This window comes from Barbus barbus (assembly GCF_936440315.1).
Source record: "Barbus barbus genome assembly, chromosome: 18".
Lineage (NCBI taxonomy): Eukaryota > Metazoa > Chordata > Actinopteri > Cypriniformes > Cyprinidae > Barbus > Barbus barbus.
Window position 1 is genome coordinate 23,792,852 of NC_136746.1, and position 9,250 is coordinate 23,802,101.

At 39.6% G+C, this 9,250-nt stretch overlaps 1 protein-coding gene across 1 annotated transcript in view; it reads left to right on the forward strand.

Annotated features, from left to right (window-relative positions):
- adgrb3 (adhesion G protein-coupled receptor B3) overlaps window positions 1-7,792 on the forward strand; it is a gene marked incomplete at its 5' end in the record, with an annotated part of 78,234 nt that extends 70,442 nt beyond the window's left edge. The window contains 3 exons of the mRNA XM_079439924.1: window positions 2,487-3,160; window positions 4,241-4,276; window positions 6,705-7,792. Coding sequence (XP_079296050.1) covers window positions 2,487-3,160; window positions 4,241-4,276; window positions 6,705-6,893 — 899 coding nt within the window. The 3' untranslated portion in view covers window positions 6,894-7,792. The remainder of the gene's footprint in view (window positions 1-2,486; window positions 3,161-4,240; window positions 4,277-6,704) is intronic.
- Between the last annotated feature and the right edge of the window lie 1,458 nt (window positions 7,793-9,250).

The following is a 9,250-nucleotide window of genomic DNA, read 5'->3' on the forward strand; positions in this document are numbered from 1 at the left end:
TTCAATTCGGACCAGTCTTTAAATATTCAAGAGGTAAAACGTATGACTCTGAAGTACAAAGACAGGTTTATGTTTTAGAAGCCATCCATATATTGATATGGTACATATCAAATTAGAAATAGACATAATTATTATTTCTCTTTCATCTTTTGTTTCTCTTTATCTAGCTGCCATATGGAATAAACCTGAATCCATGAGTTTTTTAATTGTCTCCCCAAAGTAAATGGTTGGTGAAGAACAGTGAAGTTTTTTAATCCCTTGAAATTGGTTCAAAATAAGATTTTTGTTTCAAAGTCTAGACAGAATTGTTTTATTGTTATACTGAAAAGTTGTTGTTTAAAAAAAGTCATTCTTCTGACATCCAGCCAGCAAAGTTCAGAACAGAATGAAGTCTTCATTACAGCCATTAGTCAGTTTGTATGTAGCATCGTTATGCCCCTAGACAGCATGGTGACTCTTCTCATATTTCCTGAAAGCACTGACTGCATTTGTTTGTCTGTCTGAAGGTGAAAATGTTGCATGATGCAACACAGTCTATTAGCCGGTTGTGTGTGGGATGTAGACCAATCAGATTTCACTGTGGGTGGGGCTACACAGTGTGTCGCAACATAGCAACTGATACAATTTTGTCACTTACTGCAGCCAGAGCTCATTTAGACATCGATATGAGCTGCTAAATTACTTTAACTGCATAATGAGATGTCATGACAATTGTTTGAATGTATGTTTGTTTGTATCTTCACTATGGCACGTTACTTAGAGGTCTGTAAAAACTAGCTGACTAACAAGCAGATAATTAGCCTATGCCGTAACCCTGAAATGCAGCAAGTAACACAATTTGTTAACCCTTTTGTTTTTGTTTTCAAAATGAGTGTAATATAACAGCGCAGTGACTCTAGTATTCTTCATTAAAACTGGATTAAGATCAGCTCAGAAGGTGATATTGTGTCACATTGTGTGTCCTTTCAATAGGACGGCATAATAAAACTTGAATCCAAGGTTTACTTCTAACTTTCAAAAAGCAGAAAAGTGAGACTCATGAAAATCAGGTTATATTTTATCCCAAAATCTATTTCATTCATTATTTTAGGACAATTTAACATTTTTATATTAAAATCTGATGATCCATAATAGGATTTATTTTAAAAAATATGTATATACTGTATTGTATTACTTTTTATGCAAAAAATAAAGACACTTCAACACATCTACATATCAATTTATATTTATTAACTTTTTTGCATTATAAAAATGAGAGTTGGGAGGCAGATGTTCTTAATTACAACAAATGTAATGGTCCTAAACAACAAATGTAAAGAATTTCTTACATGTATATTATTCATATATATGTTTATTTGAATTTGGAGTGTAATATGAACAGGTTTCTTGACAGATTTCATGAGATTCTCCCTGAGAGTCCTTGTCTTGAGCCTGAAGCACTTTCTGTGTTCTTCTATCAGTATTCTGCTGTGCTCTTCAGACGCCATGTTGTGTGATGCATTAGTTTGGACTACCATCAGAGCTGGAGGATTTTTAACCAGCCGTTGTTGTCCTCTGGTCTCCTTGTTGTTGTGTTATGAACAGTGGCAGTAATTCCCTTATGGATTTGTGGAGATGCAGAGGACAGGCTGTTCTCACAGTGCTGATGCGTCTTCTGTCATTGCATCTAGAGATGTGTTTGGCTCTTTCAGGTGAACAGAATCAATCCAGTCTAAATATGGACATGTTTCTATAACAGAAAATATAGTAAGGCTTGTGTATAGATAGTCTTTGATGAAAAGATTTGCTTAGATGGTTAGTGCTGATGGACTATTACAACCAAGCTGTTGAAGTTGTTCGGACAGCATCTCTGTGATGAACCGGTCAACCAAATAAGTCTCGATAGTTAACCTGTTCATCTTCAACCCATCATTCTTAACAAAACCAAAGAAGTGACATATTCAAACTCGATCAAAACAACGGCATCTCTGTGATGAACTGGTCAACCAAGACTTGATAGTTAACCTGTTAATCTTCAATACTTACAAAAGTTGGTTGTAGTTCCAAACTCATTTATACTAGAGGCCCTAGTTTGATTTTTTCTTAAAATATGACTGAATTAAAGTGAGTTAGGTTCTTCCTGATTAAACAAGTTGGCCCATTTGACACATGCTTCAATTATTATAATTTTTTTTAATCTGCTGGAGTGTTGTTTTAGAGATATTTGCCACTAGAACTGTAGCTTTTAATAGGTTAAAATCACTTGTTTTGGGGGCGCAGGGTCAACATAATCTTTCACTAGGGCCGTTATTGTTGCATATGTTAGTATTAACACCGGTCTGTTATGAAATATTTAACTTCTGATGGTTAAGGTGCTCAATGTTCTGATTGGCTACATTGCTTGTTGCTTTTAAATCGGTTCTTTTCGGTTCTAAATCAACATTTAAAGCATAGCCTGCATTCTTGCATCACACACTTTGACTAATGATGTTCCTTCCTACCTGCAGCCCTCCACAAAGACATGGGCTCTTGCCGAGCGGCCACCATCACCGGCACCCTCTCCCGCATCTCTCTCAATGATGAGGAGGAAGAGAAATGTCCCGAGGGGCTCAATTACTCTACGTTGCCTGGCAACATCATGTCTAAAGTGATCATCCAGCAGCCCTCTGGACTTCACATGTCCATGGGCATGGGCGATCTGGGAGAGCAGTGTTTGGACAGCACGGCAGACATGCGGAGGACCGTATACCTGTGTACAGATGACTCCACCAGGCAGAGCGAGCAGGAGCTGAGCGCCCACGACCTGAGCGGCCACCCCCAGCCGGGGCAGATGGAAACGGACTACATCGTCCTGCCTCGCAGTTCTGCAGCGGTGGTGTCAGGGGCTGGGTCCAGCAGCGTTCCCACCCTGCTAAAGGAGGACAGCAAGATGAGCATGACCATGGACTCTCTGTTGCACGACAGGTTGATGCATTACAAGATGGGTGCAGAGTTTAACCTCGGGCCCTCGGGGATGGAGCACATGGGAATGGAACACCAGTACCCCATCCAGGGTGAACACATGCAGAATTTGCCCTTCGAGCCACGCACGGCTGTGAAGAACTTCCTGGCAGAAATGGAGGAGAGCGGAGGACTGTCTCGAAGCGAAACCGGTTCAACTATATCGATGAGCTCTTTAGAGGTGCGACTTTCAATCTAGATAGCTAGACAGAAGTAAACTCTACACTAGTACATGAACACAGATGCTTCTAGCTCCATGAGTGTGATTTTACTAGATGTGTCGAAAATGTGTCGCAACACCGAAATGTGTCGCAATGCATTTTTAGTGTTGCCACAAGTTTTCTATACTGTCAATTAGTCAATCTTAATGTCTAATGCCCTAATGTCTTAATCCCCCAAATTAAGCCAAAGATAACTGGCAAAAAAAAAAACGTTTAACCTAAAAATGTTGATGTTCAATCTGCAAAGAATTGAAAGTAATGACATATTGTTTTCTTTTATATTTTGACATACATCGTCAACAATCAATAGATGGTTCTATCCATAGGTTGTTGACTGGATGGAGGCAGACCTGAATGCAAGCTTGTGATCGATTGTAGGCGGGATTTAAGTAGACTAAATGATTGGAGAATTCTGGCTTGCATCACCAGACAAGTTTCTGTTTTTTGACAATTTGTTTAAAAATTACAGTATTAAAAAAAAATGCATAGATGATTTTTCAATAAGGTCAGTAATGAGCATTTAGAAACATTTATTTCATGCCAACTTTAAAAGGATAGTTCACTCCAAAAATGAAAATTCAGTTACTAACTCTCATGTCTTTCCAAATCTGTTTGACTGACTTTGTTTTGAAGAACACAAAACAAGATGTTTCGAAAAATGTTTTTCTTTGTTGTTCAGACCCCAGCTTTCTTGACAGTATCTTTTGTTTTAAATACGTCCAGCGATACCAAGCATTTGTGCCATTTGTAGACTGGCCTTTAAGATCATCGCAGAGGCATTGTAAGACATTTCAACCTCTCATCATTACTGAAATTTTGAAGAGCACTGCTATCGACCGGCTGCCTTGAGGGGAAAATACATTTGAACCTGATCCATTTTCTTACAAAAGCCTCAAGGCATACAAGTCTAGCTCTGATGCGCAAGAAACATACTTGCTTATATATGTTTTAGAAATGGGACCAGATTTCAGCAGATTATTTCTCTTGATTTCGTAATATCTAACAACATTATTTTTTGTCTTTCTGTCTTGGTTCTACAGAGACGAAAGTCGAGGTACCAGGATCTAGACTTCGAGGTGAGTGAAACCTTTGCTTGGCAAAGTGCATGCGTCAGGCCTTTGTTGCACCAAGCGAAGGGCCATTTGTTGCGTTTGTGTTTTGCCCCTTTAATTTACAACTACTTTGTGTAGCACTTAAGCTTATTGGAGTAGCATGTCCTGACACAACTGCGATTTATGAAGCGTTGTGTGGTTTAGCGTAAAAGCAATGCCGTCAGCCACCACATATTCCCATTTTATCCTTTTACATCCCCTGACTTCAAGCTGAAAATCAAAAAATAGCCTGTATATTTTCACATTTTTAAGGTCACTTGCAGAATCCCCCAGAGCGTTTCAGCCCTTTACCAAAAAAAATGAAATTGAATGTCAAGTGCTACCACTGACCCTTCATATATGCCAGTGCTGTTTGTCATAAACTTGTCATAGCATTCAGCCAAATTTGCAGGGTGAGCACGGCGTTTTTAAACGGTGATAAATTCTTCGAAAGTTGCCAGGTTTTGTCCTGTTGCAAAGTTCTGGTTCTCAGCTTGACTGAAATCCAAATTCCACCCCCCTACCCCCCTTCCCTCCCCTCCCACCCTTGCCATTACAGAAAGTCATGCACACCAGGAAAAGGCATATGGAGCTGTTCCAGGAACTCAATCAGAAATTTCAAACCCTGGACCGATTTCGAGACATACCAAATATGGGCGGCATGGTGAGTAACAGGAAACAGGGCTCAGTGTGTCTCATTACAGAGTACCGAGGGGTGCCGCGTTGTCTATGTTTAGCTGTGTCTTCTGGTGGTGCCCCAGTCTTGTGCACAGGAAGTGAGTAACTGAAGGAATTAATAGTTATCCACCTAGTGTATTCAAGTGGAAAAATAGCACACCCACCTGCTCCGGGGAGGAGGAGATAAGAGAGGAAGAAGAGAAGAGGAAGAGCGACTGAGCCATCATTGTGATCCATGCTCATTCAAACACAAGGCCACAAGCTGCTAACATGCTTATTATTTCCTTTTCTATTGGCTAATCGCTGCTTGGTGAATGCACAGCAGATTCACAAGGCAATTTAAAACATTATTTTCTTCCTTTTTATTCACTTGTAATCCCCATTAGCATTAATAGTGTTTCTAAAGTAGGAAATCGACTGAATGCCTTTTTAAGGGGTCAATATAATGGAAAGCATTTCGATTCATCGATCAATGTAAATGAAGGAAATTTCTGTTCAATGCAGCCTCTAAAAGTGGCAGTTCCATATCATGCAGCTAAGTGCAATCAAATGCAAGTGGCCTGATACGAAATGCACAGCTAACACTTTACAATGAGGTGCTATATTTTAACATTAACTAATGCATTCATGAACTAACAATGAAATGGTGCGCTACTGCATTTATTAATCTAGGCTAATGCTAATTTCTATATTTCAAGTCGTATAAATTAGCATTAATGTATCATGAAAGAACAATAGTGTATTAATAAATTAACCTAAACTATGAAATGGGTTGATTCTTAATTCAAGAACCCTAATGCATTAGCTAAAGTTAAGTTGAACTGTATTGTACCGTGTTAGAAATGCATGTTCATGTCAGGTGTATATTCATGTAGTCGTAGCAGCTGGCATCGTGTCTCTTTGGCCATGTTACTTCCTTTTACCCACGTTCAATCAGACCGCAGAACTTTGCCATTCACTGCCTGTTGCTTGGCAACCACTGGAAGAAATGATTCCCTGTGTTTTTATACCCCTTGAAAAATCTGAGATGTTCCTGAATCTGGAAACACTCCAAACATGATGTGAAGTGAAGTTAAGTGACATACGGCCAAGTATGGTGACCCATACTCAGAATTTGTGCTCTGCATTTAACCCATCCAAAGTGCACACACACACCGTGAACACACACCCGGAGCAGTGGGCAGCCATTTATGCTGCGGCGCCCAGGGAGCCTTTGGGGGTTCGGTGCCTTGCTCAAGGGCACCTCAGTCGTGGTATTGAGAGTGGAGAAAGCGCTGGACATTCACTCCCCCCACCTACAATCCCTGCCGGACCTGAGACTCGAACCCGCAACCTTTGGATTAAGAGTCCAACTCTCTAACCATTAGGCCACAACTTCCCACAATGTGTATGTGCAGCAGCCCCAAAAACATTTTTTTGGGACGCAGATGTATGAATGTCATTGTGTTAATAAACAACACATCAAGCCATGTGACATGACATATATTTTCAAGAAAGGCCATCATTTGGTTTGATATTTTTTTTATTTAATGGGGTGACTTTCATACAGTGTCCAAATATTTTTAGGGCCGCTGTGAGAGAACATGAATTAAAGCTTGATGATTCATGTCCATGTGCACCTTCCAATGTCTGACAGTGTCACAAAACGTGGCACTGTAACGAGAAACCATATTGAGAATACCATATTCAGAAATGCGATATTTCTAACACGGCGGCTTCTCGTCCTTTTCCGTAGGACAAGGCAATGCCAAACAAGAACCCCTGGGAGAGCTACAACCCGGCAAGTGAATATCAGAACTACGCCACAATGAATGTACTAGAATCAGACACAAAGAACTCTCTGGAGATGACTAACGCTGAGTGGGAAAAGTGTGTCAGCCTCCCTTTGGACGTCCAGGAGGGAGATTTTCAGACAGAAGTCTGAGGAATAATGAAGCGTTAGCGGGGACGCGGATGAAGGTGGACATATTTTGCACTGAACAAAAACGCGGAAGACTTCTCATGCAGCCTTGGAAAGACATATCTGGATTCTAGGAGTCTAGCAGGGACAATATGTGCCAATAAGATTTTAAAACAAGAAAGGACGGACGGATAAAAAGACGTTAGAAAAAGACAAAAAAACATCTGTGTTATCTTTTTTTTTTGTATTCTCACTCGTGTATTTAGTGGGGGGCAGACATGTACAATATCGAACATCATGTGTTTCAAAAGTAACCAGTTGGAAAATAATGGGTTCCAAAAGCGTTATCTTTCCAGACGAGACCTCAACGAGAAAAACGACACGTGACATGGCGTCCACCCACGAGCGGCGGCTGGGTTCGGTTTTTTGTTCGGCGGCAGACGAGCCCGGGAACACAATGTATATACTTGCGCAGGTTTTTAAAAAGTTTATAACAAGTCCGTTTGCCCATTACTACACTTTTTACTTTATAATATGAAAAGACAAAACTATTCAGAGGCAAAGAGGATTTTTTTCTGTCATTTAAAAATGAATGTTTGTCAAGCTACATTCTTCATTGCTTTAAATGCAATAAAGGTAATACTCACTTTTTTATGAATAATATATTTCAAAACTTTAATACTGCAGAATCTGCCTGGAAGCTCAGTAAAGCTCTCTCATCTGCAGCCCTGTATAAAATATTTAAAAATCAAAAATGTTGTATGGTGTAAATAAAACTTTTGTCTACATATGTTTTACTTGTGCCAAGTTTATTTTAATGAGAAAAGAGAAAATGCCAACTTGATGAGAGAGTTATAGCGAAAAATGTTAACATTTGAAAAAGGAATGTAAATAAAAGAGGAAATATGTTCGTACTGCTTCAGAGAACTTGTGGACTTACTCCTGTGTCGTGCTGCGTGTCTCTTTTCAGGACACACGATCCCTGTGGACGTCCTCTCGTTCTCAAGGTCCTTCATTCAACAGCAGCAGAAGAATGCTCCGTAATGACTTGTCAGACCTAACAGCAAATAACAACAGGGTATTTTTATCGGCCATTAGTGGAAAGGAGGAGACGTGTGTGGCGCTGGCTATTAAAAATAGCACAGCGGAGCTAAAAATAACAGGAAGTGTAGTCACTTCGGGGTAACGGCGCGTTGCATATGGCGTACCTTATGTGCGATTACGCTATCAGCCGAGGAGCTGACAGGATAGAGAGAACTGAACCAGAAATACTACCAAAACCTCTTGGATTCTAAGACAAGTTTACATTATAAAGGCCTGAGGATTATTTAAATTAGGTTGTTTTCTGTTTTTAATGGTTTATTCTTCCAATCCCTCAAAACAGAATTTTCTGAATTTGGAGGCAAAACTGTTATATCTTCACCATGAGACTGATAGTGTTTGTTCATATTCATGTTAACAGTATTTTTCCCACAGAAGAGTAGAGCTCACCTGAAAGCCAAATACAGAAAAAGGCCATGCTGTCACATACCGCTGCTACTTCTAGACCTGCAGCTCCGGAGGACGTCAGGAGCATGTGTTTAGCGCTATAACTCATCCTCTAACATTTACCGTTTTAGCAATCTGGTGTGTCATTATGCATTTCATACAATGACATTGTGTCTACAGACTCGTGTCATGACTCACACACCTTGTCAGTCACAGAGGCAGTGATTCAGTCCCGTCAAGCCGGACCTCAACAATACAATATGGGAGATAATTGTGGAGCTCGCTGGGATTAGATTTAATACTTTTGCCAGATATGTCTGGACGCTCGCTGATGACAGATGGGACAGGAAAAGCGGTTCCAAAGGGATTATATTCCTAAACTTCATCTTACATTGTGAGATGGGCCTCAAGTGCTGTCATCTCACATGTTGATATGCATTAATATCACACATGTAACTCCACTCTATCAAAGTGACTTTTCCATGTGGAAAGCAGTTGGTGGTTTATAGACTGGCAGACAACGTTTGGAATAATTACCATTTGTGAAAGAAATCTCTTATGCTCACCAGCTGCATTCATTTGATCAAGCATACAGTAAAAATAGTAATATATTTGAAATATTACAATTTAAAATGACTGTTTTCTGAATATATTTTATAGGACATCAGGACTCAGTTTCTTTAAAAAATAAAAAGACATGAATGAACATGCATAGGCAAAAAATTTTTTTACCAAACTTTGTATAAAGATGATTCTCAACTGTTATAACAGAATGATTCGATATACCTGCAAAATGTGTGTAAAATGGCCATTAACAGGTTTTCTCATTATATACAATGTATCTACAAACTAAATCTAATTTGCATATTAATGTGTTTTTGGGGGAACATGTA